Consider the following 26,535-nt stretch of genomic DNA (forward strand, 5'->3'; position numbering starts at 1 on the left):
TTTTTTTTTTTTTTTCGGTTTTATTTTTTTTTTATTAATTCCTTTTTTTGCTTTTTTTTTTTTCCTGTTAAAACAGTTCACAAGAAAATTCATGCGGAGACACACGACGTTGTAGAAACCCCAAAACAGCCTCTAAAGAGTAGTAGGAATTTTTTTTTTTTTTTCTTTTTGTCCTTTTAAAAGTCGAAGCCTTTTTTAAACAACATCCAGACGAGTAAAGCGGGGTGCGCATGCAGCGGGCGCCTCCGACACATGCACGATGCAGGCAGCGCTTTTTTTTTTTTGCATAATTTTTGCAACATTTTCCTTTTTTTTTTTTTTGTCCTTTTTTTCTTTTTTTTTTCTTTTTTCTTTTTATTTTTTCCGGTTTAAACCAGAATCAAGTTTGTTTGCTTGTTTGGTTTTTTTTAAGGTTTTATTCTTTTTGTCCTCTTGCTTCAGCTCACGGACGGTTTCGCACGATGCCATGAACGGACGGACGCACACGCACGCAGAGACACACGCTCACGGAGAAACCAGCCTGATGGGCAGCGGTGAGGGGGGGGGGGGTGTGTGTGTGCTTTGGGGGGTGGGGTGGGGTGTGGGGAGGGGAAAAATGGGTGCAAGCCAACCCCGTGCACCCCATCACCCAGCGCCGCCCTCCTGGTCTGGAAGGGGGGGAGCCCCCCAGTGTTGCACCCACCGGTGGCGACGGCTGGGAGGGGGCGTCCGGCACCCACGGCAAAGCCAGGGTGCAGCAAAGGGGAGGGACACCCCCCCCCACCCCACCCCACCACGACAAGCAGAGCTTGCCCCCAGCGGGATGGGTGTCCCCCTCCCCACCCACGGGTGCCACTGGGATGGGGCGGCACTAACTAGAGCCCACCGACCCCTTTGCACCAGCGTGGCCGTGTCACTGTGGGGGGGGGCTGGTGGCACTTGTCCCCCTCACACCCCCGGCACAGCAAGGTGGTGGGTGGGGGGGGGTGTGTCTGTCTGCACGTCCCCCTCCATGGGTGCTGGCAGGACGGAGGGTGGCACCAGCCCCACAGCAGCACCAGGAGGGGGGGGGTGGGTCGAGGGGGGCTGTGGAGGGGCGGACGGGGCTGGGGGAGAGGGGGGACACCCCCCCTTGCCCCCAACCCCATCCCGGCCATAAGAAGCTGCGGCTTTGCTACAGTGTTCCACTTTGGTACCAAGAAAAAAAGAATTAAAAATGAAATTAAAAAAAACGCATCAAGTGACCGCTATTGCTGCTGGGAGGTGGGTGCTGCGGCACCCCGGGACCGTCACCCACGGGAGTCAAGTGTCCCCGGGGTGGGGGGCACCCGGCCCCTTCCACCCCCTGCTCCGGCAAGGGACAGGGACGGGGACGGGAGGAGGAAGGTGCTGGACGGAGGATGCGAGCTCAGCACGAGGGCTAACAAGCCGCTAGGAACCGACCCTCTCAAAATCACAAGGAGCTATAGTCTAACCAGGGAAGAAAATCCACCCCCTAATATACCAGACGTGAAGAGATTTATTTCTTTTCTTTTCTTTTTAAATATTTATATATATATATTTATATTACGTATATTATATATATATAATATGTAAATATATTTTTTAAAACAATATAAAATGTTAAGACACTTCACTTAAATGTAAAGAGTTGCTTTTTTGCAATCCAAAGAAATTGCATCATGATTTTTTTTTTGTATTTTTTTGTGGTTTTTTTTTCTTTTCTCTTTGTTATTCAAAAAAGGCTCGTTCTTCTGTACAAAAATGATTGATATACAAAAAAAGAGAGGGGGGGGGGGAAAGAAGAAGAAAAAAAAAATAATTAAAATAAAAAACCCAAACACCAACCCAAGGGACGAACTAGCCAACGAAAGGAGTGATTCGATCTCGCGGTGCACTGCGGCTGGGCTGCGCGGGCGGCAGCGCTGGGTACAGGCGCCCGCACACCCGGCGCACACCCGGCTTGGCCACGCACCCTGGGGACCCCCGAGGTCCCCCAGGCTTGGCGGGGCTGGGGCTGCTCCCCCAAGGGAACAACCGTGGGGGTCACCGGCTGCGGCGTGGGATCCCCCTCCGGCACCTCTGCCGGAGCGGGGGGCTCCGGGGACCTGTCCTGCCTGCTTGTCCTCAAGGGCGTTGGGCGCTCGGGAAGGGGACAGAGGTCCGGCAGGGTGTCCCCGTGAGGTCGGAGTCCCCTGAGCATCACAGCATCCCTCTGCCCCGGCCACCGCGACCAGTTAAAGTGCTACGTTCCGACCCGAAGGCGACGGGCGGCCCGACTCGACCCGGTTCCACCTCTCCCCATTTTACACCCTTGGCCTTCGACCCCTCCGGCACGCCCGGGCACCCCGCGGCGCCGCTCCCGGCTCCCTCCTCCCCAGCCCACCCACCGCCCCCCGTCCCCGGGGAAAGCTGGGGCCGGCGGCTGGTGGGCGGCCGGTGGCAGCGACACCCCCTCGGGACGGCGCCGACCCCTCGGCCAGCGAAGGACGCAGCCCAGCCGCGGTGCTGCCCGTCACCCACCGCCGAGACCTGGCCGGAGCGCCGAGCATCCTCTCCTCCGGGCGGGTCGGCGTCACAGGTACCGGGATGCTCGGCAGCGGTGGGGGGGGAGCGGTCGGGCCTGGGGGTGTCGGGGGCGTCTTCGGCCGCCGCTGTTTCCCACCTTTCCGCGGTGGGATGGGTGCTGCCCGGGGGTTCGGGCGCTGCCCGGCGTCCTCCTTGCTTGAAGCTGGTGAAACTGGTGGAGTGAAGCTCTGAGAGCTCTTAAATAAACAGAAAACGGCAGGGTGGGAGAGGGAGGGAGGGAGAAAAACCAAACCAACAGCAACCCAAACGAACCGAAACGAAAAGGGAGAAAAGTAAAGAAAAAGGGAGGAGAAAGAGAGAGAGAGAAACAGAAAGTGGCTGGTTGGCCATTGCGGAGCGAGATGGGAGACAGAAGTCGGGCCGTGGCGGAGCGGAGGCGAGACACAAGTCGGGCCGTGGCGGAGCAGAGGCGAGACACGAGGTCGGCCACATTGGAGCAAGACATTGGAAAAAAAAAACAACCAAAAACCAAAACCAAAACAGAAAGAGAGGGACGGGTGGCGATTCCCTCCAGGTGCCTCAAGAAGACAAGTCCCAGGGAGGAGGAGCCCAAGGAAGAGAGAAGCCCGGCCCCAGGAGCAGGAGAGCGGTTGGGTGGAGCTGGCAAGGATGCTCAGAATGAGATGGAGGAGTTCCTTGCCCCAAAGGAAGTCAATACGGGGATGGATGTTCTGCCAGATGCGGGTTTTTCTGAGACCGCGGGGGAAGTCTCACTAGCCTCTTTAGATGGTCTAGCGGCCTAGAAAGAAAAGCAAGATTCAAGGAGGAGGAGGAGGAGGAGAAAGGGGAGGAAAGTCAAACAGTTTCTCAAAAAAAAGACAAAACGAAGGGAAAAAAAAAAAAAAAAGAAGAAAAAAAAAAAAGAGGAAAGGAAAGAGAAAAACACAACCAAGAACCAAACAGAAGTTTGTTCAGAAGCAGCATTGAGTTAGGCCTGAGGTCAAGCAGCTGGAAAAGGTCCACCACAAACAGAGCACGAGATGAGCTGGTCCCACGCGTTACTGGACGGGAAGGGGACGTCCCCGAGAGGAGAGAGACGAGAGAGACAGACGGACAGACGGACACGTGGACAGACAGGCACACACACAGAGAGGCGGGTGGGGAGAGGGGAGAAAGGCGGGGTAGGGGTGGGGGGGGGGGGACAAGAAGGGCAGTGTTAGACCGGGCGCGCACGCCGGCGCTGCCGCGGAGGTGCCGTTGAGCCGAGTGGGGCAGAGCCTCGGCAGCCCCACGCCAGCCCTGGCTCCCTCCGAGAGGTGACCGGTGCCCACCCTGGCCCCCTGCGCCCACCGTGTTGGTGTGATCACCACCACCAGTGACATGAGCCAACCCTCCTCATGCAAGAGCTGGTCCAAAGGGAGACGGGGTGCCGGGAAGGAAGGATGCTCATAAACCTTCCCGGAATGGGGAGGTGGCTCCTCCAGCGCCCCCTCACCCCCGCTGCAGGGGGTTGGGCTGCTGGGGGGACGACAATGGCCAAATCCTGCACGGGGAGGGCAGTGAGGGCAAAAGTGCCTCGGAAAACTCCTGGTTCGGCCACCCCAGTGAGGGCACTGGTGGGTGCCAGGGGTTGGGTGCCCGATGCTGCCACAGGACGCCCCGAGGTGGGGGCGAGGAGCACGGTCACACTGGAAAGCCGGGACTGTGCTGGCATGTGGCATCCAGGGAAGGGGACTTGGTGGCCTACCTGGGGTGCCTGAGGCCAGAAGATGCTTCCCAGCCCCTTGGAGCTATCGGCACAGCCCTTTCGGCCGGCGTTTCTCCGCTCCCCAGCCCACAGGGCAGCCCTGGAGTAGGGGTGGGGGCAGAGGGAACCCCCTGTCTCTCCCTGACTCTGCAGGGTTGTGAAAACCCACGTGCACCCGCATATGCTGGGGGACACACACACACACACTGGCAGAGAGACCCCGACCTTGAGGACAGACCCTGCCTGGGGACATCTTGGTTGTGGTCATGACAAGCAGCACCTGCACGACTCCAACCTGGCGCCAGAGGAGGGGGACAGGGGGGCCGAGCCCTCTTGCCGGCGCCGGTGGGGGGAGGAAGGTGCCCATATCGCTCATGCAACATCTGCCCAAACTGCATGAAATCTCCCCCGCAACCCAGCTCTAGGTAGGTGGGACAAACCTTTGATTTATCCAACAGGGCTTATGGATCCAACAGAACGAGCAAAATTGGGTTTATTGGGTGGTTTGTTAACGCCAGGCCCCGGGAAAGGGATTGAGACACAGAGCGGGGAGGAGAGGATGGGGTGAACCCGCTCGCGGTGCTGCTGCCCACTGCGGGGGCAGGAGGCGGGAGGGGAGGGCTGGGATGGGGATGGGGGGGGGAGAGGAGAGGCGAGGAGGGGTGGGGGGCAGCGAACTGGCTGTGGTTACCTTGCCTGTGGCCTGAGCAAGCTGGAAAGCCACTGCCAGCACTGGGGTGTCGGCAAGAACAGAGGGGAGGGAGCCCCACTGCCCGCAGCAGGAGCAGTCCCCGGGCAATGGGAGAGTGGTGGGTGGTGGGTTCACACCGTCCCATCCCAAAGCGCTCCTCTTCCAGCTGCTGTGGCCCCCACACACCCCCTCCCCATGCTGCTGGGCGTTCTGGTACCATCACCCTGCCCGTGACCCCCCCCCCTCCCAGGACAAGCTGCTTCTGCGGACGCGGCATCGCGGTGCGGGGAGGGTCCCGGCTTTCCGAAACCTCCCAGGACGGGATGGGCAGCCCCAGCCCCGGGTAAGCGAAGCTCCTTGGAGCCCCTGCGCCAAGCACGTGGCTCTGCAGCGCTCATCACCGTGGCCAAGATGTTCCGCAAGGAGGTCTTGGGGGGCCCTCAGGACGAGGGCACCAACGCTGGGGCTCAGCCCTGTCCGTCAGGGCAGCGGTGGCACACAGGGCTGGGGGACAAACGACTCTGGCTTCAGCCTCGCACCACACTTTGCCACTCTCAGCACAAAGTTGTGGCCCCATCCCCAGCAGCCAGCCATGGAAACCACCACGCCAGGCACGGACGGGGGGGCGAAAGCCTCTCTTGCACCCCAACAGCCGGGTCCCCACACCCCCAGCCCCACCAGGCTCAGCCAGAGAAGGTGAGGCACCGAGAGACCCCAGTCCCCGAAAGCAGCGCCCGCAGCGTCTCCCCCGCCCACCACCCATACCCTCGCCCCGTACGGGGCAGCGAGGGCGATGCCGGGGCTGTGGGCAGCCTGTGGCTCATCCTGCTGCCGGGAGAGCCGGCCAGGACGGTGCTAGGGAGAGCCTACCTGCTGCTGGCCCTGGATCCGCATGTACTCCATCCGCTGCTTTATGTGCTTGCTCTTGTCGGGGCTGCCCTGCTGGCTCTGCTTCAGCCGGGACGCCGGGTTCACCACCTTCATGGCTGGGATGGAAACGCCACCGCTCTGTCGGGACAGAGAATTTGGGGAAGGGGGGGGGTTAAATCCGGCAGGTGAAAGCCCACACCGGCACCGTCGGCAGCTGGGCACCGCCAGCGCTGGGCATCGGATGCCTGGAGCTGTGCCGAGCCCCTGCGGCACCACCGTGCCGTCCACGCCCGGGCAGCCCGCGGTGGCAAACCCAGGCAAAGGCGAAGTCACCGGCTCCACGTGCCAAAGGAGCCCTCACCAGGCAGCGCTTTGGCGAGCCCAGAAACCAGCCAGGACTTACCGACCGCCACCGCTGCAAACGCAAAGAGGGAGTTAGGGGCAGACACGGCAAACACCGGGAGACCGAGGGCAGGGGTGCACGGCCAAGAGAAAGGAAAAGAGGCGACGGCAGGCAGAAGCAGATTCCAGGTGGAAACGGCAGCGGTGGGAATAGAGAGGTTTTTATTAACCAGCTGCGCACAGATGGAGGTACAAAGACTTGCACGAGCAGCAGCGAGGGAAGCGGCACCTGCCCGCACGACCCCTGGCACTGCAGGTCCCGCCAGCGGTGCCTGCACGGGAGCCCGGGCAATGCCACACGCCGCAGGCTCGCCACACGTGTGTGTGTGTGTCCCCCCGCTGCCTGGGGCACCCCAGCTCCTCTCCCTGCCGTCACTGCTGCCTCCTGCCTGCCCCGGCTGCTGCAAACCCAGCAGCACCAGCGCCACCCCAGAGACGGGCCATCGCTGCCCAGATCGCGCCTCCGGCGGGAGAGGGCCAACAGGTTACCACGGCGGGGCCAGGTTAATACCTCAGGGCAGGCACAGCTCCCTGCGCTGCCTGCCCTGCCCTGTGACCCTCAGGGGTGCCACCGATGGGACACGGGGACTCCCGTATCCCACAGCACAAGGAAACCCAGTTCCTGCCCGCGCCGCACCTTCCCCAGCGCCCCAGCACCCCTGGCACCAGCAGGCACTGGATCTCCGCCTTCGCAACCAACCCGCAGCATCCCTGAAAGGTGGCACAAGACCTGCCCTCTCCCCTCTCGGCTTTCGGGACCGACTAAGCCGGTGCCGGGGGCGCAGCCTCTCCTGCCGAACCCCGAGCTGAGCTTTGCAGGTACCAGCCAGCGCCCCAAATCCATCCCACAGCTCCGCTTCGAGTTTGCCGGGCTCCAGCGGTGCAAGGGGGAGCCGACAGCAGGAGAAGCTGCACCTACACCCACTCGACGGCCCATTCACCCAGCGAGAGCCCCGCAACGGGGCTGCGGCATCGCCGAGAACCGGGGCCGAGATAATTGCTGCAAATGAAAAAGGAGATTTATTCCCCAGCGCTGACGGTTAATAAAGGATCAGGCTGGCGGCGGAGCGGCTGAGGGGGTTTTCCCCCCCCTCTTTTCCCGGCTATTCAGCCAGCCGGATTCCAGCAGAAACCCATTTGGATGGCTTCGGGGAGCCCGCGCTGTGATTTAATTAGGAGAAGCAGCTGCCACGCTCAAAGGGCAGCTCGTTAGGGAAGTGCTTATAGGGCAAAACGAGGGACGCTGCTCCGTCACCCAGCGCACCCAGCCCTCGCCGGCCCCGTGGGACGCTCAGCGCCAGCCCCCTGCTCATCACCGGCAGCGTGCTCAGCCCCAAAACCTGCCAGGGCAGACGGTACCAGAGAGCCAGGGTCTAATTCGGTGCTACGCACAGCAAGGGATGGGCACCCGGTGGCACCGGCACCAGCGGGGGGCAGAGGGCAGCACCGCCTGCCTTCACGCTGCCGACTCTGCTGCCTGCAGTCTCGCTCCTGCTTGCCTGCGCTTCCCAAACCCCTTCAAGCGAGAGGGAGAAAAGGAGATCTGTTTTCCACCTTGGCTCTGCCTGGAGGTAGAGTCACAGAGAGGGAGCAGGTAGAGGTGGAGGAAGAGAGACATCAGAGTGAGTCCGGGGCAGAGCACAGCAAGAGGGAGAACAGAAAATAAACCTGCGGAGTGTCGAGGGGGAGCTGCGGCTTGGGTAGCAGAGGTGGCTTGGTCTTGCTTGGAGACGGGCTCTTGGAGGCATCATCTTTGGCCTGACTGAGGTCCAAGGCAGCCCCGTCGTCACAGCTCCTGTGTTTGAGATCCCCCAGGTCTTTCCTGGTCTCCTCGACGGCCTCCTTGGATCCCGCCTGTCCTAGCAGTTCTTTAGGGAACACAAATTCAGCCGAGGGATGGTTGCTGATCTCGCTGATGGTTATCTCCAGCTCACGGATAGTTTCTTCCAGGCTATCCAGTCTCTGGTACGTGCCTTCGTAAATCTCCTTGCTGCGCGGAGTCATGGAGCGGGGAGGGGACAAGTGCCCTTTGCAGACCCCCTCCACCGCCTTCCTCCCTGCCCCAGCGTCCTCCGTGCCACCTTCTCCCCCGGCAGCCGGAGCGACGCCGCCCTGGCCCGGTGACGCTGTGCAATGGCTTGGCCTTGAGAACGTGGTGACCTGCTCCCGGGGGTGCTCAGCCTGGGACTGTCCACTTCCCCGTGGGTCTGGATCCCTGCCCGGGAAAGCTCTGGGATTTGGCACTGGGCAGGCTGGGGCTGGCGAGCTGGCCGCCCTCCGTGCTTCTTTGCAAGCCCCAGCAGAGTCTCCAGGAGGGAGCGAGGCCTCCCGCACGCTCTGCCCGGCTCCTCCTCGGGGGTCCCCATCACTGGGAAGCCTGGGGATGGTGCTGGCGGAGCCAAGTGCTGCCCTTCCAGCGCTGGGACCCGTGGCTTCCCCTTGGGGACGAGGAGGTTGTGCAGCCAAGGGACCTGGGTGAGAAGTCTTGCTGCTGCCTCCCTGCCCGCCGGCAGTGTTCAGAGCGGTGTCCCCTCCTTCTCCCCCCGCGGGACAGCTCGTTTGACGCCCTGAGAAAGGTGGGATCTTGCTGGCTGCTAGAGGGAACCTCCAAGGCTCTGCTGCTGCGTGGGCACGGCCCCGAGATGGGCTGCTCGGGGGCTGCAGGGCTGAGGCTGGAGGGCACCCAGGTGTGGACGGAGACTTTTTGGAGACGCCAGGAGACACACGGCATTTTCTTCCCCCCTCGGGCGCAAGCTCCCCTCCTGCTCCTCCGCTGCCAGCCGGGTCCCCGTGCTCCGAGCAGCCCCTTTCCACCCACACCTCCGGTTCGGCTTCGGGGGACGGCGGTTCGGACACCCACTCGGTGAGCACAATCTGCGGGAGGGAGAAAGCCCTGCTCCCCGGGGCTGCCAGGGCCAGTGGCTCCTAGGTAAAGAATTCAGACAGATTAAGAGCCGGGGGAGAGCGGTGGGAGGAAGCGGGGGGCTGCCGGGGAGCGCTACGTGTCCGCACACGCTACTTGGGTCTCCCGTCGATGGTGCCTCTGGGCATCGCCGTGCTGCAGGGAGGTGTTTGGCCAGGAAGGGAGACGCTCAGCTCCCTCCTGCCCAGCCCTGATGTCCCATCCGTACCCACAGCACGGACAGGGACTGGTTTTCTACTCTGCTTACGGCAAGAGATTTTGGCAATAACTTGCCTGGAGTTTTTAGCACTAACGAGCCACTGTTGCTGCTCGAATGCCTTTGGAAACCCGATTGCCACAGCCTGGCTTGGGTTTCTCCCATGCTGGTGTAAACTGGCATGGCACTGGTGCAAAAGCAGACCCCAGCCCTCGTGGGCCGCTCCCAGTAGAGCTGACGGCAGGGCACCAGCCATCACAAACGAGCTGCCAAGGGGCAGCAGACCTTTAAAAGCCTGAGCAGCAAGAAGTCACCTCGAAAACGCTGTGCTCCCTCCCCCACCTCTCTGTTCCTGTCCCAGGGGAGATGCAACAAGCCATCATACACCTGGAGGAGGAGAGACGGCCACCGTGCCCGCCGTGAGCTGGAGAGAAGCTCTGGCAGAAGAGATGCCCCCCTGCAGCTGCAGCCATGGGGCTTCTGCCCCATGCCCGTGCCCTGCCCTGGCCAGGGGGGGCTGCTGCCTCCACGGGGGCTCTGTGTGCAGCTGGCACCGGCACCGTGGCCTCACGGCAGAGCAGGACAATACAGCGGTTACGCCAAGCTGGCAGGTGGCACGGGATGGGCAGCAAGGATACGTGCCCTGGCTCGGCGTGTCTCGCTCGTGCCCCACGCCTGGGGGTCTGAGTAGCACCCAGGGCAGAGAGAGAAGGAGACACGAGCGCTGGGACGGCCGCGGAGCTCTGGGTCTGGAGCTGGACCCATCTGAGCTCTGGGGAGAGGGTTTGTTGCCCGCAGGGACAGGAGATGCTGCTCTGGGGCAGCCCTGGTCGATTCAGCCCTGGTGCTGGGTCTCCCAGGCATGTGGAGGGACCCAGCGGGACCCCTGCAACGTACCCAGACCCCCACCAGCGGCTGAGATGCCCGGGTGAGGCAGAGCTCCCCCTCACTAGATGCTTTCTGGCGAGGGGCTCAGCAGCACCCTCTGTCCTGCTCTTTGCCTCCTTGTTCCTCCCCCCTGGGCATCCCCTGCTCCATCCCACCCACTCTCTGGGCACCTTCCCTCCCTCCTGCTCTCTCCACCCCAGAGCCCAGGGCAGGAGGGCCAGGAGGGGGCTGCCCCAGCAGCGGGGAGGGGTGATGGAGCCAAGCCCAAGCGGGTCCCAGCAGCCACTGGCCTCTGGTCCAGCCTTTCACCTTCCACCCGCATCATGCACGTGAGGCAGGGTCTCCCTGAGCCGGGCACGGGCATGCATCACCCACCACGGACCCCCCCCCTTCCAGTGACACCCTCCCCAGGCACCCAGTGAGGCGTGAGAGCGGCGAGCCCACCCCGTGCCCTGCCCGGTGAGGTGCTGGGGTGGCCCCTTTCTTCCTCCCATCCATGTGGCCGCAGGATGTGGCCCGCAGGGGAGCTGCAGCAGCCCCGTGCCGCTGTTGCGTGGGTTAGTGCTGGGTCCTGGGCCATGTCAGTGCCGTACACGCGGTGGCGGTGAGCGAGGGAGCGGAGAGAAGCCATTAGTTTGTTAAACCAGAGAAAGAAGCAGAAGTGAGTTAAAAAGAGGTGGGAAAGGAGGTGGTTAAAGTGCAGCCCGTCAGCAGAAGGGATCGTCGCTCCGAGCGAGCTGTTACCTTCCATCCTTCGGCTGCAACGGAGGCTCCGTTGGGCCACATGTCTGCGGGCCCAGGGGAGACGGCAGCCACGAGCGGATCGTAACGGAGCTTGGGAAGGAAAGGGGAGGCAGAGCTTCTCTGAAACACCTGGGGAGTCAAACACGGGGGGGGGGTTGGAGGAGGGAGGCTTGAGGGTAAGGACGGTGCAGCCTGTGCCTGCAAGGGATGTTTGCCAGGGTCACGCCAGGACCAGGGCTCGGCAGCCATCGGCAGCAAGCGAAACATCGGCTGGTCTCATCAGCCACACAGGGCACCCCCGTCCCTCTGCTGCTGGCAGCATCGCCGGTCCCCCTGCCTCCTGGGGGAAAGCCAGCCAAGGGAAAGCCATCCACAACCCACTTGGGCACCTCGATTGCAGCAAACAGAGGGGGGGGGTACATGGGGCACAGCCAGCCTGGGGGAGCTCAGAGCCTCAGGACGGCGTCTCGGGCGGGATTTCTGCAGGATGCCCTGCGCACAAACCCCAGTGAGCCTCCCGCTGCCGCTGCGTAGCGTTAAAAAACCAAATGAGTTCGGTTTAAAGCCTAAGACGGGGTGAAAGCGCTGATGGGGAACCTGGCACGCTTCCCCTTGGACCCAGCGAGGGGTCCGGCAGGGGGCAACCGCTCCGTGCCGCCCGTCCCTGCGGCACCACGCTCCTGCCGGGAGACAGACGAGGAGCGGGAAGCCCGCTGCCGTGCTGCCGTGTGGGGGGGTTGCTCCCCAGACCTGATGCCAAGGTGTTCCCCGCGGATGCCCCGAGCTGGGCTCAGCCACGTGTGAGCAGGCAGGGCAGGGTGGGCATCGCCGCCGGTGCGGGTAAGCTGGGGCATCCCGCAGCCCCTCCCGCGCTCACCTCCAGCTCCGCGATGATGCGGTCCTCGTCGTCATCGTCTTTGATGGCAGAGGCGATGATGGGAGGGGTGGACGCTGGCCTGACCACCTCCGACACCGTCCGTCTCAGCTTCACCTGCGGCTTCTGGGTCTCCAGCTCCTCCGACTCGGCCTTCTGCAAAGGGGGGGGAGCAGGGAGGTGAGGGCTGGGGGGGCACCGGGAGCCGGGGCTGGTCTTGCCGACGGTGATGCTCAGTCCAGCCCAGCAGCCATCCCACAGCCCCGCTCCCTACCTTCATAAAACCGGGCTCCTTCTTGCTGGTGACGATGACTTCGCCGCTGCGGGTTGTGGTCAGTCCGTGGGACGAGGGGAAGCTCCGGCGCGGAGGGGGAGGTGGCGGCGATTTGGAAGGTTTTTCGGTCCGGTACCGCGGCACTGTCAGTTCGTCTGGGCACAAACGATGCTGTGAGGGCACGAGACCTTTCCCTGCCCCTCTAATACATCACCCGGGGCTCTCCCGCTGCCTCCCCGGGCGTAAACCTCCCTTCAGGGCAGCACGGCTCAGCCCAGAGAGACCCACCGGTGATGGCACGGCCCGGGCACCCCCAGCCCCGGGATGCGGAGGTGGACCCCCTACCCTCCCCAGGCCATACCTGAGCCCCTGCGGCCGTTGGGGTCCCCCTTGCCCCCCGATTTCGGTGCATGCTGCGGCTTGGAAGGTTTGTGCTCGGGCGTGGAGGCGGCGCTGCCGCTGCTCGCGGCTTGTTTGTGCTTGGCAGCGAACTCCAGGTCGGGGATGGCCTTCATCAGCTCGGCTTGCGTCTCCTCCAGGAGGCGGTTGATGTCCTTGGCGCTGTACTGGGTCAGCGCTGCCCGCTTCTCCTCCCAGTCCCGCTCGGCAGCCTGCGGACGGCAGGCAGAGCCCCTTGCAGCCCCCTATCCGCACCGGCGGCTCCTCCTACCCTCGCAGGCAGGACGTGACCCACAGCCCTGCTGCCACCCCACCCCCCAAACCTGCTGCTGAACCAGGGAGGAGTTGGGGGGGCCAGTGTTGCCCCCATCCCCAAGCTGCAACCCCCCTCAGCTTGCAATTAGGGGTGCTCGAAAGGCTGCGTCACCGGGGGCTCCCCACCCTCCAGACACCCTGCTGGCTACAAACCCAGCAAGGAGGAGGAGGAGGAGGATGGACCCAGTTCCTGTTCCCAGTTTCAGCTGGGACACATAAGGATAGACCCTCTAGAGGAACCCCCCCAAGTTGAGGAACCCACCCCAGGCTCTCACCTCCACAGATACGGCTTTGTCCGCACTCTTCTTGCTGGGGGTCTCCGGACCCGTCTGAGTCTTGGCAGGTACCATCTCCGGAGCTCGGGAAGGGTTATTGCTCTTGGAGGGGTGGGTCTGCGTTTGGGGGGGGCTGTGCCCAAAGCTGGGCATGCCCAGGTTCTCGGTGACAGCCGTCAGGTGGTGGAGGTTCACTGGGGGGCTGGTGGGCATCTCCAAATCCAGCCCTTTGCTGAAGTCTGTCTCGGGGGCCACCTTCTTGGGGGACTGGCTGAGGTTGCTGGGGGAGGTCCACACACCCTCGTCCACTTGCCTGCGAGGGACAGAGCGAAGGTGGCTGCACGGTACGGGAGGTTACCGCACCCTCTCCAAGCCACGCCACAAAAAGCTGGCTGTCCCGCAGCTCTGCATGACACGGCTGAAGGTTTAGGTTCTCTGACGTCTTTAGAAGGGGTTGGGGTTGATGCTACAGCCTCTCTTTGGGGGAGCACACGAATGAGCTCCTCTACCTGGCTGTCCATTTTTATGAACCTCGCAGGAAATTGGATCTCCGAATCCTGCCTCTCCGTCAGATCTGGCTGAAATTGCCCTTTGGCTTCAGGAGTCATTAGGGCCGGAGAATGACAGGTAGGCAGATTCAGACACGGCATGATCAGACAAGCTCATTTCCGTAGAAATCCAGGCTAGCAATGAGCCCGAGGCAAGCCCGGTGCTGGAGCCCTTCTCCTGCAGCGTGGCCGAGCTGTAAGCCATCCCGAACCGTCTCGTAATGGGAAGAGGCAGGTGGGCTCAGCCACGGTGCATGGCCCCGCCTGCCACTCCCATTAGGTCTGGAAGATGATTTTTCTCCAGCAGAACGTTTTTCTGCTCCTCAGGAAAGAGATTTCTGATCATGCAAAGGGCTGCCTTTCTATCTGGATACAGGACCGTGCTTTTTTCAAGGTGACAAGGCAAAGGTTAGTAAGAGGGCTCCCACATGCACACTGTAAAGGACAGAGAGCTCTTTTGAGTTCCTTAGCAGAAAAATGAGCCTTTTTTCAACAGCCCTTGGGATTTGCATCTGTAACGCAGAGAGGACACCGACACACAACACACACACGTGAGGGGGGCACAGGGAACAACTGAAGGGACCAGCTGTGTCCTCCAGGGTGCTCAAAGGGCCAGGATCGGAGCTTGGCGCTCACCTGCGGATCTGGGCGAGGGTGTCCGTCACCGTCTTGCAGCGCTTGAGCAGACCGTCGAGGCGGTTCGGCTCCTCCTTGAGGAACTTGACAGCTTCCACCTCCACCCGCAGCACCACCCGCATCTTGCTCTGCAGGCTGGGGAACTGGGCTGGGGTGGGAGAGCGGGGGGGGTGGTCACTGGGGCCCCATCGTGCCAGGGAGTCCCTGCCGGTGCCCCGTTGACAGTGCCAGGGCACCCCCGACCCGCCAAAACCATGAGGGCCATCACATCCACGGCAAGGGCACCCTGCCAGATGGAGTGGGATGAACGCTGGGGAACCTGGGCTGGTGTCTCCCTGCGCCCATCATCCCTTCTCCGTCCACCTGCAGGCACCCCTCTTAGCCCCTGAGGGTGCCCTCTCCACGTCCACGGGCACCAAACACTGCTCTGGAGCTGGGGGCTTGGTCCCCAGCACCCTGGGGACACGGTGGCAGGGGCTGACGCGGAGCGTGTTGCTCCTGTCTCGCTGCCCAGTGCTCTGCTCGCCCTCCCGGCGGCTCAGCATCAGCCCGACTTTACGGAAAGGCTGCAGGGAAGCCGAGCTGCTCCTACCTCTGCCCTGTGCCCCTTCTGCCCTCCCCACAGCCCCCCCACGCCCCCCCCCCCCCCCCATTCTCGCAGCCTCGGTGGCTGCCGCCAAATCATTATTTTGGCTCCGGCGGGCAGGAGCTCTGCCACTTCGAATCGAGGTGCTGTCCCTCTGCTTGCCAAAGGCAGGATGGGGACAGCCCGGGGACGGGAGGCAGCAGGAGCCGCAAAATCAAGGGCAGCAGGCACGGGGGGTGGGTGAGTGCAAGGTGCCGCGGGCCAGGGCCAGAGCAGAGGGGGCAGTGCAGCAGGAAAGGGGGTGCAGCCCTCACCCCTGCAGCAGCCCAAAGCCTGCGGGACACTCACAGCACCTCCAGGCACCGGGGGAAACCTGCCCTGCGGATGCAGGTGAACACACCAGCAACTGCAAACAGGCAAACCCAGAGGCGAGGGGCAACCTGGAGCATCCCACGCGTGAGGACGGAGCAGGGAGATGCAGGCAGGCTCTGCTTGTCACCCAGCCCCGGACACGGCCACCTCCTCACCCTTGAGGTCCGTCAGCGTCTCCCCCAGCTGCTTGAGCACCACTGCCTTCTCCTCCAGCTCCTGCACGGGGATGAGCCGGTGGTTGTGGGTCAAATCCTTCTGGATCTTCTCCACCGACTTCTCCAGGTCACTGTGAGCGCAAGGGCAGGGCACGGGTGTCACTGCTGCTGCTTGGGGATGCTGAAGAGCCCCAGGGATGGCCAGCCTGCCAGGTCGCCAGGCAGCAGAGGGGAGAGGACAACTGGGCTGGGGACCCTTCCTCGTGCTAGACATGCGGTCAAGGATGTGGCCTGGCACCGCGCAGAGCTGCTGCTTTACGCCCACGGAGGATCTGGCCCATCGAGGTCAGCGTGCAAGGACCTCCCCCTCCCCACTGGTACGCCCAGCCCTGCCGCCAGCCCCCGGCTCACTTGAGCTGCTGGGTGATCAGTTCCTCCTCGTTGAGGTAGCGGAGCCGCTCCTCTTCCACCAAGCTGCGCTGGCGCTGCAGGGGGTCCTCGTGCTTGCGCATGGTGTCCGTCACCCGCACGCTGATCTCCGTCTCCGTCCGCCGCAGCATCGTCTTCACCGTCTCCTGGTTCTGCAGCTGTGGGTTTGGGGACGGAGGGGGCTTCAGGCTGGGCAAGGTGCCCCCTCGATGGGGACTGGTATGGCCACCGGTAGGGACGGCTCTGAGCTCAGCGTGGACAGGGATTCCCTCGCTCTCCCACACCCAACCCCACGCAAGGTCACCAGAAAAGGGGGAATTTTTCCTGCGCCGGGGCCAGAGCCACCCCAGGAAGAGCTGGGTTGGGTTGGGGTCTCCCCCCCACCCTGCCCCACCCCGCTCCCCGGTACCCACCTGCAGCTTCTTGAGCTGCTGCAGCTGGTTGCGGAGGTCGCTGGCGTTCTGCTGCAGGTCGTGGAGGTGCAGCTGCATGTGCAAGCGGGTGATGGCAGTGGGCTGCCCCGCCGGCGTGCTGGTGGCGGAGGGCGGCGGGGGCGCGGGCACCGGTGTCCCCATGCCGCTGCGGCTGGTCGCTGCGGGGAGGGCAAGCAGAGGCTGCTGAGGGAAGATACCCCAACCCTGGGGGAGGCTGCAGACTCCGCTCCTCTGCTTTCCTGGGAAAGACCTCTCTTTCCCCACCCTGTGCTCTGGTGCAGCAGTTCTGGGTGGTCTCCAAAACTACCCCGCGTTGGCTCCAAGAAGAGGTGACCCCAGAGCTGCCTCTTAGCAAGACGGGGGGGGTCCTGCCGGTCGCTAGCATGTGGTGGGGGCCACAGAGCCCCCGCTTCTGCACCCCCCCCGGGAGTCCCAGCAGCCACGGGGCAGAGGGAAGGGGTGCTGCGGGGTGAGGGGCTGGCTCTCCAGCTACTTACACGCTGATGGGGGGGTCCCGCCGTTGGTGGCTTCTGTCTTCTCGCTGCAACGAAAGAGAGGAGGGGAGCGAGTGTGGACCAGGCACCTCCATCCTCACCAGCTCAGGGGGCCGCCGGGGCACGGCGGGGGCTGGCATCCCCCAGGAGGAGGGGCAGGAGCCCCCAGCCTCGGCGGCAAACAGCCCAGCTGGAGGCATCCCGCTCCCCGCAGCAGACCCCGGGGTCCCACGCCCGCCCTCCCGCTCCTTACCTGGGGGTCTCAGCCTCGGAGCCGCGCAGCAGCGCGCTCTGCACCAGCCCCGTCAGGCTGGCGATCTGCTTCTCCATCGCCTCCATCCGCTCCCTGCCGCGGGGAAGGGAGAGGAGCCGGGTGAGGAGCTGGCTCCGGCGTCGCAGACGTCGTCCTGGCCTCACCCCCCCCCCCCCACCGCGTCCCTGCAAGTCCCAGGAGGGACATCGGGGAGGCGGCAGCGCCGCGGCCACCAGCGACACCCACCCCCTTCGCCCCCTCTCTCTTCTTGCCTCCAGCGACCCCCAGTCGCTCCCCTCAGCCCTGCACAGTTTGGTGCTTCGTTACCCATCCCGGCACCTCTGCTGCGGTGGTGACGGGGCAAAGCCTTCCTCTGCTCTTCCTCTACCTCCCCAGCTGCACTGACGGAAACCACCCGAGCAGCAAAGCTCATACTTGCGGTGGGGTTTCTCCCGCGCCCCGTCTCACCTCGTTTCCGTATCCTTGGCCGGTCCAGGGGAGCCGAACCCGGAGAGCGGGCGATCGCCGGGGCCGGGGAACAGCTCCGGAGGGCCGGAGGAGCTGGGGTTGCGTGGCTTGTTGACGGGGCTTTCCATGAAGACAGAGGAGCAGGAGTCCTTGCGGAAGGACTGACGGACGGGCGAGGAGCGGCTGGGGGGTCCCGAGTAGGGGCTGTGCGGGCTCTGCCCCGGCTGCACGTCCACCAGCCGGCCGTCAGCCATCTTCTGCGGGGAGGAGGGGGGCATGCGGAAACCCAAGCCGGGTCCGTACGTGTCGCTGTAAATGGGGGCGTTGGGCTTGTACAGGCTGTCCTCCAGCTCCGACTGCAAGGCGGCCGCCGAGTAGGTGCTGAGGGAACGAACGGAGCCCCGCTTGTACAGCCCCCCCGAGTAGCCAAAAGGGTCTCCCATGCCAGCCAGGGACTGGGTGGAGGTGATGCTGAGCCGGCCCTCGTGCACCATGCCGTAAGGATCGGCGTACAGCCCCTCGTTCTTCACCAGCACCACGTTCTTCCCGGCCAGGTCCTCGTCCGGCTTCACATCCCGGCGCTCCAGGATGGCGCTGGGGCTGGGAGAGACGCCCTGGGCGGGCGGCAGGTTGGAGAGACGCTCGCTGTGATGGACGGGGCTGCCGGCGTAGGAGGGCGGGCGGCCGCCGCTGTAGGACATGCGGGAGCGGGACGGGGAGGAGGACTGGAGCACCGGCGGAGGGGAGCCGGAGGTGAGGTGGGAAGCTGGGGACATGTTGTTCAGCCGGCGGGTGGGAGACGACTCCCTGGAGGTGTACACCATCTCCCTCTGCGGAAAGGGGGGGGGGGGGGGAAACGGGTCAGCACCGTGGCCCTGCGGGCCAGCCCCCTGCCCTTGCTCTGCCTGGCTGGGACCTTGCCTTGCCGCATCCCTCCCAGGACCGAGATCTGCAGCTCCTGCATCTTCACCTGGCCTTGGCAAATGGCAGCTCCTTCATTCCCATCCGGGAGAGGGATGATTTATTCTGATGAATCCCCTAATTATCATGTTTATTACCCTGCTGTCAGGCCCCAAACATCCATTCTCTTAAAGTAACACTTAACAACGCTGGAACCGGGCAAGACAAATCGCAGCCATTACTCCTTCCACAAACACACGCAATTACCAGTCCCTGTCCCCATTGCTTTCTCTCTTTTACTGGTCCCAGCCCACCACAGCGCACCCACATCGCAGGCCCTCCCCATGACACCCTGTCTCCCCTTACCCTCAGGTCACCGTTGGTGATGTGCGAGGCTGGGAACGAGGCGTAGAGCGGCTCTTTCCGGTAGATTTTAATGATGCTTCTGTCCTGGATATCACTGGAAGGAGATGCAGAGCCGTGAGCATCCCACCAAGCCCCCAGCAAGCGCCTGCCACAGGACTGCACCCACGCCCACCCTTCTGCTTTCATCCCCTTGATTTTCTCGCTTGTGACGCCCTTAAAGAAAGGAAAACCAATCTGTGGTGGATTTCTGAGCCCCCCCCCCCCCTCACCGGACATCCTCCAGCTCGTAGAAGACGTTGCGTGACTCGTCCTTGATGAGGATGGCAGTGTTGGGAGACTTCAGCATCCCCATGGTGAGCTTCTGGGGGAACATGTGGACGATGAGGGCGTGCAGGGTGTCCATGCTGCTGATCTCGTGGGTGATGTGGACGCGCCTCGTCTCGTCCCCAAACTGCAGGAAAAGGACCCCTGGAAGCAGAGGGAGGAGAAAGCGGTGAGCTGCGCCCTCAGCCCTTCCCCACACGACGCCGAAGACGTGCCGAGGGCAGCGATGGAGGTTTGCCCACCCTCTTGGAGGTCCCTGTGTGCACCCGACCAAGGGCTCAGGGACCTCTGGCCACCCAAGCTCACCCTGGAGCAGCGAGACCGAAGGCAGCTCATCCCCCTCGGTCACCCTGCAGAGCATGTAGCGCCCCCCGCTCCCCCCTGGGGTTATTTGGGACACCAACACCACAGCCGGCACACAGAGGTGGGCAGAGAGGTTTGGCGTTGGCCAGGCAGGTACGGGCTGCCCGCCCCGGGGGGGGGCAGAGCCCCGAGGGTGGGTACCTGGTGATCGCAGCTTTGTCTGGCTGGTGGACCGGGACAAGGGCAAGCTCTGCCGGAACCGGTTCATCCTGTTGAACCCCAGGGGCAGCTCCGCTTCCGACATGGTTTCCAGGGATTCGGCCGAGGCGAAGGAGAGTTTGGCTTGGTCGGCCAAGCCGGGCTGGGAGCCCTGGGAATGTCGGGAGCTCCTCGTCTGGAAGGGGAGAAGGGAGAGGTCAGAGGGAGAGCCACGCTGGGTACCGGTCTGCTCCCCCGGCGGTGTGCTGCTCCCGCGTTTCCTCCGGAGCCCGGTGCCGGGATGGAGCAGCTCGGGTGAGGCTGAGCCGCATCCAGCGATGCTGAGTCCCGGATCCCCGGCAGAACCGGCACACCGATGTGCTCCAGATACGGCGCCAGCTCGAGGCCTCCTCCATCTCCTGCTCTAAGCGTGTTCAACCATTTACAGGCCCCTCGCCTCCTGCAATTGCTCGCTCACGTCTTCCGCTCCGGGCTGGCAGCACGCTGCATTTCAAAGCCTCCCGGTGCCGTTCCAGGCACCTTTGAGCTCCCCCACCAGCAAACCCACTCGAAATAAAACCAGCACGAGCTAGCTGGTGACAGAGCCGGGGCTCGCATGCAAGCACTGGAATAACCTTAGCAATTACTGGAGGTTACACATCCATTACACCAATGAACCAGCTCCTGGGAAACATAAATGCCCGGCTTATTCTGGAAGCAAAGCAGCGGCAAGGTTTATGGCTGCCTGAGCCAGGGGAAAGTAATGGGTTTGGGTTTATAACAGTAAAAATTTAATATGCCAGGAGTCCAATTTCACGTGGCCAAGCGTATATCCAGCACATAAAAGTTCAGGCTACAGACACGGGGTTTCTGCACAAACATTTCCAAGCAGGCAGCCGGGTCCCCTTGCCACAGGTACCCGCCCGGCAGCAGCGCGAACGCCGCCTGTCAATACCCCGAAATACAAGGCTTGATTTTCCAGACACATGTTTAACGTTGGCAAATCAAACAGAGAGAACAAACAGCTCCTGGGGTGTGGAAAAGGCGGCATGGAAGGGACAACAGCTCTATTTTAAGACCAAAAAGAAAAATCAATATGAAATGATAACAGCCATCATCATCATTTAAATTAGACATTAATTGGAAGATTTAATTAATCCTGCGGGGCGGGGTTTTCTGGGACTTGAAATGTTCTCGCTGTAGCTAATTGCTGGAAAATTGACTGCTTAGTTTTGTTGTCGTTTTAGCACAAAGCACACTGGCAGCGCAGATGCTTCTGGTCTTACATCAAGAAAGGGAAGTGGGGCTGGACCGAACGTGGGCCAGCGCATCCAGCAGCCCCCTCCCTGGGGGGCCAGGGGGGGCTTTGCAGCAGGTAGGGAAGCTGCAGCGAGCAGGAGGCGATGGAGAGACCCGGTCTCCTCTCCCCCATATTCACGGCGTGCAGGTCTTTGGGGCGTAGCAGCTGGTTTTTGGGGCTCCCCGCCCTCGCACAGCCCTGGGAAACCTTCAGGGTTTGTGGTCCCCCATCTCTGGCTGTCTTGCTCCGGGTGCGGGGTGCTGCCCCCCAACTCCTGACCCACGATAGCCACAGGGAAGCGCAGGGATGGGGCAGGCAGCACGTGGCCAGGATGCGCCCCACGCTGCCCGGGCTGCCCCTTAGGCTGCCTTTGCCCTCCTGGCAGCCCTCTCCTCTCTGCTCCTTCCCCTCTCCACACCAGTAGGGTCTCACCCTCTCCTGTCTCCATCCATCCCTCTCTGCTCCCCCCCCAACCAGAGCCCACGGCTGGGCTGGACTTTATCGGCCCCCGAGCTTTCACAGGAGATGATGGAAGGCTGTTGGCTCACACCTCCCCCCCCTCCCCAGGACGGGTTTTGTCTGGAGAAAATAATCGTAAGGAAAAAATGGATTTAACCGAGGAGGGGGGGATCGCTGCCTCCCGCTCCCCGTGGCATGACAGGATGGCTGAGACCGTGTTGCCACGTAGCATCCTTGTTGCTAAGGGCTGCGGCGGTGTGCGTGCCTCGGCGCATCGCCCCAGCGCACCGCGGTCCCTGGAGCACAACACCCCAACAAACCATGGTCCCTACAGCCCCTATAGCGCAACACCCCAACGCATCACGGTCCCTACAGCCCCTAGAGCACAACACCCCAACACACTGCGGTCCCTACAGCCCCTAGAGCACAACACCCCAACACACCGTGGTCCCTACAGCCCCTAGAGCACAACACCCCAACGCACCACAGTCCCTACAGCCCCTTTAGCACAACACCCTAATGCATCACGGTCCCTACAGCCCCTAGAGCACAACACCCCAACACACCACGGTCCCTACAGCCCCTATAGCGCAACACCCCAACACATCACGGTCCCTACAGCCCCTAGAGCACAACACCCCAACACACCGTGGTCCCTACAGCCCCTAGAGCACAACACCCCAACAAACCATGGTCCCTACAGCCCCTATAGCGCAACACCCCAACACATCATGGTCCCTACAGCCCCTAGAGCACAACACCCCAACGCATCACGGTCCCTAGAGCATCCCTATAGCACGATACCCCAACACATCACAGTCCCTACAGCCCCTAGAGCACAACACCCCAACAAATCATGGTCCCTACAGCCCCTAGAGCACAACACCCCAATGCACCATGGTCCCTACAGCACAACATCCCAACACACCACAGTCCCTACAGCCCCTAGAGCACAACACCCCAATGCACCACAACCCCTACAGCCTGCGGGACGGCTGTAGGAGCGGGGGGGGGGGGGAGAGCCGTCCTGCTCCAGGTGAGCCTGGACCCCTCTTGTCTTCTGCCGCTGACCTCGAGGAATTAAGCTCGTCCGATGGAGGTAATTACGGCATCAGTCAAAGCAAAAAAAAAAAAAAAAGGAAAGGAAAAAAAAAGGAAAGATGGAAATTAATGGATTTTTAGCCCGGAAGGGACCGTTCTGGCCTGATGCTCAGCACAACGTGCTCAGCAAACGGCTCTCCCGGCCCGGGCAGGGACCCAACGGCCCCGCAAAGCCCTCGCTGGCACCAGGGCGAGCACCACGCACCCCCCCACACACACACACCGCTACCCCTCGCCGCGGGGCACCTCCGTGGGCACGGGACACCCACGTCCCCCTGGCCAAGGCAGGCTGCTGGCGAGCTGGACCCTGCGGTGTGGGGGCAGGGGGGGCTCCAGGCGCTGCGGTGGGGGGTTTCTCTGCCATTTCTTGCCTGCGGCCGTTTCGGCCACGCAGGCTTTGCCAGGGGGTGCAGCCGTGAGCCCCGGGTGCCCCACGGAGCTTTGCAGCCCCAGCGGGGAGCTGAGATGCTCAGCGAGGGGCGAGCGCGGTGGCTGCTCTGTCCTTGGCCTCCAGCGGGCCATTAATGAGCCGAGAGAGCTGGTTTTTATTGCTCTGCCTCGCTAATGACTTACCCTGCTCTAAGATATTACGTTCACCGACAACTCAGCCCCCACACATCCTGCCTCCCGCCCCTGCCACCGGCTGGTGCGGCCGACGTGGCACGGCAGCCCCCGGGGAGGCTCCGCTTCCACCCCCAGCCCCATTCGCAGCGCTCGCAGCCCACCCCGAAATAGGTGGGACCTGCTCGCAGTCACCGAAGCCGTGGCTCACCCCAAACAGGTCGGGACCTGACGCTTTCACGCCGCTTCATCCATCACCGTGGAGTCTAAAATGGGTGCCTGGAGCCCTGCGTCGCTGGAGATGCTGGGGGGGGGGGGCCCAATCCTGCCTTGCTGGGTGCTACCCTGGGATGAACAGCGCCCAGACCCGTCCACATCGACACGGTGGATAGCCCCTGCTGTCGTGGGGGAACACGTCACCCCGCTGAGCGCTGCCCCGGGGAGATGTGGGGCTGGGGGTGGTGCCCCAGTCCTGGGGGCACACAAGGCGCTGGGTGCCTGGTGGGGCCTGTGCTTGCGGTGCATGGGCCAGCACCCAGCTGGGGAAGGCTCTGAGGGTGCAGGATAAATCCCAGCTGCTGCAGGGAGGTGACCAAAACCCACCCTGAACCCCCAGCCTGGGAGCAAAGGCGTTTTGCCCCCTGCTTCTCCATTATGACCCCCCCAGGGGCAGTTTTAGCTCAAGCCCAGACCCCCACGCAAAGGGCTCGGTCTCCTGCAGCTTCAGAAGAGCCCAACATCCCCTGTGGGCACCGAGATCTTTCCTCGTGGCGTTTGAAACCCACCCACGGTGGCAGCGAGGGGCTGGAGGGGAGGGGACGCAGCCCTCCCGCTTGCTGTCCCTGCGCTGCAGCGATGCCACGCTGGGAGATGACCCATTTCTTGCTGAACCAGCGTCACAGCAGAGGGTTAATACGGGGCTGGGTTGATTTCTGCCACGGCAGCAGCCCCCAGCTCAGGGGCAGCAGCGTCTCCCCCTCGCCCCGAGCCCGGGGTCCTGGCGCCTGTCCCACCCCACAGCTTGCAGCGTGGGAAGCAGCGGGTTCGTGGGAAGCAGCGGTTTCATGGGCAGAGCGGGAAGGGAAGGCGAAGGAGTTGGTTTGCTTTTGCCCAAAGGCAAAACAAAAGCCACCCAAGGCTGGGCACCACGAGCCAGGAGGGTGTCGAGCAGCTTGCTTTCGGGAGGGCAGAGCCGCAGTGGATGGGGTGATGGGCATCGAGGTCCATCACTCCCTCCGACCTGCTCGCCGGCTGCCAGGGAGCGGTTTAAAGCCCCTGGGAGCCTCCTGCGGGCTAGAGCGGAGGAAATCTCGCTGGTGCAGAAGCATCAGCAAAGCTCTGCACCCTGGGAGTGCACCACGGGTGCTATTTTCGGTGGTTCTCCCAGCGAAAACCCACTCACAAAGCACCCAGCTCCCCCCGGACCCCTCCTGGGGAAGGCAGCAGGAACACCCCCCCACACACACACCAGGAGCATCCCCAGCCCCTCCGCATCTCTCTGGGAGCCTTATATAAAAGAGATGGGATGGCCAACGGGGGAGACTTGGGGGCTTTCGTCTTTTATCTCTCCAGAGCTAAAAAAAGATACAATTAAGTGCTTCTTTTAGCTCCTAAAACACCCAACAATCTCCTGAAGCAGCTTCATTATATCTGCCTGGCTAGATGAGCATGCTTCTCTCCTCCTTCTCTCCCCTCCCTTCTTCTTGTCCCCATCCTTCCCTTCCTTCTTCCACACCCCTCTCTCCTCTCCGATATCACCCTCCCCAGATTTTGGGGCTGGATGCCCAGGACTGGAGGGAGTGAGGGAAGGAGCTGAGGTGGCGGTGGTGTTTGGGGGACCTGGGCGAGGAGCGAGGTTGTCCCTCTGGACCCGGCAGTGATGGGCACCGCAGTTATCCCGCTGGAGTTGGGACAAGCAGCGGAGCCGCTCGGTCTCGATGGAGAGCTGAAGTGGCTGCGGGGAAGAGGGGGAGAGTTTAGGAGAGGGGCAGAGGGACCAGGGGCACAGAGGAAGGTGGCAGAAGGAGTTTGGAGGGAGCCGAGCTGGGGCAGAGGAGCAGCTCTGGACTCACAGGGCATTTAGAAATAAAAAACCCCAACAAATAAAACAAGAAAAAATGAGTGAGGAAAGGATCCTGCCCCGGGATGGAGCAGGGCACTCTGCAGCTGTTCCCATGCAAAACTCCAAGCCGCCGGAGCTCATTAATATTTCCACTCGCTTCCTAGGACAGGCAGCGAGCCTGACGCTGCAAAGGGACCCTCGGAGATGGAGCAGAGGGTTTGTCACAGCAGAGGCAGCCGAGGCTCTGCCAACACCCTGCTCCTACCCACAGCGGGCTCCAAGGGCGGTGTCGGACTTGACCTGAGCAGAAAGCAGCCGTTTCGGGCCCATTTCTGCCTGACCCCTCTGCACATCACACGCCCCAGCAACCTGTGGTGCTCGGGGGTGTTTCATGGTAAGAATATTATTTGTCACAAGGAGACGGGGCAGTAGAAGAGGGGGATGTCCCCCAGCACCCTGCTGAGAGGGCGCACGGCTCCTCTTCCCTTGACCTAGCGCCCAGCCCAGCTCAGCCCAAGCTCTGCAGCCTGTCCTGGCAGACAGGCCAGCCCCTCTCCCCTCCCCAAAACCAGCCAGAACACGGCCCACAAGCACCGATACAGACCTGTCCTTGCAGCTGGGATGGATAAACCCTCGCTGTGCTAACGCCACAGGCAGCGTCTGGCCCCGAGCTCAGCCTCTTGCCAGGACCTCGCCGTCACCAGGCGAAACAACCCCGGGCTGTGCTGGGCAGTTGTGGCGGGGCTGGGTCCAGCAGCAGCCCCCAGACCCCCCCAGCTCACGCTCCATCGTGCCCCAGTGGCAGGGACCACGCGCTGGAGGGCACTGGGGCCGGGCATCGCCCTTGCACGGGTGGACGGAGCCCTGCAAAGGTGCCGGGCAGCCGCGTTGCTCGGCCACGCCGCCACCTTCCCGGCTCCCAGCTGTTTGCAGCTCCTCTGCCGCGCCGCATGATGGGGATAAAGGCAAGAGCCCCCTAAAATCCACTCTGACCAGCTTGGGAAACAGCTGGCCTGGAGCTGGCGAGCCCAGCCCTGGGCAAAGCAACGCGACCCGTTATTTACCAAGTACATAAACCCCCGGCTCCAGCCCCTGGTTGGACACTGATCTGGATTAATTCCTCATAATCTCCCTCTCATCGTTTAATCCAGCATCTGACTACAGGTCCCATCTGGTGGCGTCCTGAGCTCTCGGGACGGGCACTGGGTCTCAGCACCCTGGCGGTCTGGGCTGTGCTGGGGATGAGGAGATCCCACCAGCCTCCAGCTGTGACGCTGGGAGCCGGGGAAAGGATGTTTCGGCATCACTGCGGTGCGGATGCTCAAGCCATTGCTGGGAGCCACCCCAGGCTCTTTCTGGGGGACCCAGGTGAGCTGCTGCACCTCTCTGTGCCATCTCCTGGCACAGCATCCCTTGGAGGCAGCGTTGGGAAGAGCCATCGGAGAGGGTAATGGGACCCCTCATGTGGGGCTCCTGCCTG

General features: G+C 62.7%; 1 protein-coding gene across 1 annotated transcript in view; it reads right to left on the reverse strand.

The window, feature by feature from the left end:
• Positions 1-1,839: 1,839 nt before the first annotated feature.
• Positions 1,840-26,535, reverse strand: part of SRCIN1 (SRC kinase signaling inhibitor 1) — a 50,064-nt gene continuing 25,368 nt past the window's right edge. The window contains exons 4-22 of the mRNA XM_086478190.1: positions 19,576-19,768; positions 19,017-19,215; positions 18,748-18,841; positions 17,482-18,311; positions 17,014-17,106; positions 16,764-16,807; positions 16,246-16,424; positions 15,815-15,990; positions 15,404-15,534; positions 14,291-14,438; positions 13,107-13,419; positions 12,479-12,728; positions 12,118-12,272; positions 11,847-11,999; positions 10,970-11,098; positions 7,887-9,143; positions 5,817-5,954; positions 2,366-2,744; positions 1,840-1,955 (exon numbers count right to left, since the gene is read on the reverse strand). Of these exons, the coding sequence (XP_086334316.1) occupies positions 1,840-1,955; positions 2,366-2,744; positions 5,817-5,954; positions 7,887-9,143; positions 10,970-11,098; positions 11,847-11,999; positions 12,118-12,272; positions 12,479-12,728; positions 13,107-13,419; positions 14,291-14,438; positions 15,404-15,534; positions 15,815-15,990; positions 16,246-16,424; positions 16,764-16,807; positions 17,014-17,106; positions 17,482-18,311; positions 18,748-18,841; positions 19,017-19,215; positions 19,576-19,768 (4,977 nt within the window). The remainder of the gene's footprint in view (positions 1,956-2,365; positions 2,745-5,816; positions 5,955-7,886; positions 9,144-10,969; positions 11,099-11,846; positions 12,000-12,117; positions 12,273-12,478; positions 12,729-13,106; positions 13,420-14,290; positions 14,439-15,403; positions 15,535-15,814; positions 15,991-16,245; positions 16,425-16,763; positions 16,808-17,013; positions 17,107-17,481; positions 18,312-18,747; positions 18,842-19,016; positions 19,216-19,575; positions 19,769-26,535) is intronic.

This window comes from Leptosomus discolor, chromosome 25 (assembly GCF_034619465.1).
Source record: "Leptosomus discolor isolate bLepDis1 chromosome 25, bLepDis1.hap2, whole genome shotgun sequence".
Taxonomy (NCBI): domain Eukaryota; kingdom Metazoa; phylum Chordata; class Aves; order Leptosomiformes; family Leptosomidae; genus Leptosomus; species Leptosomus discolor.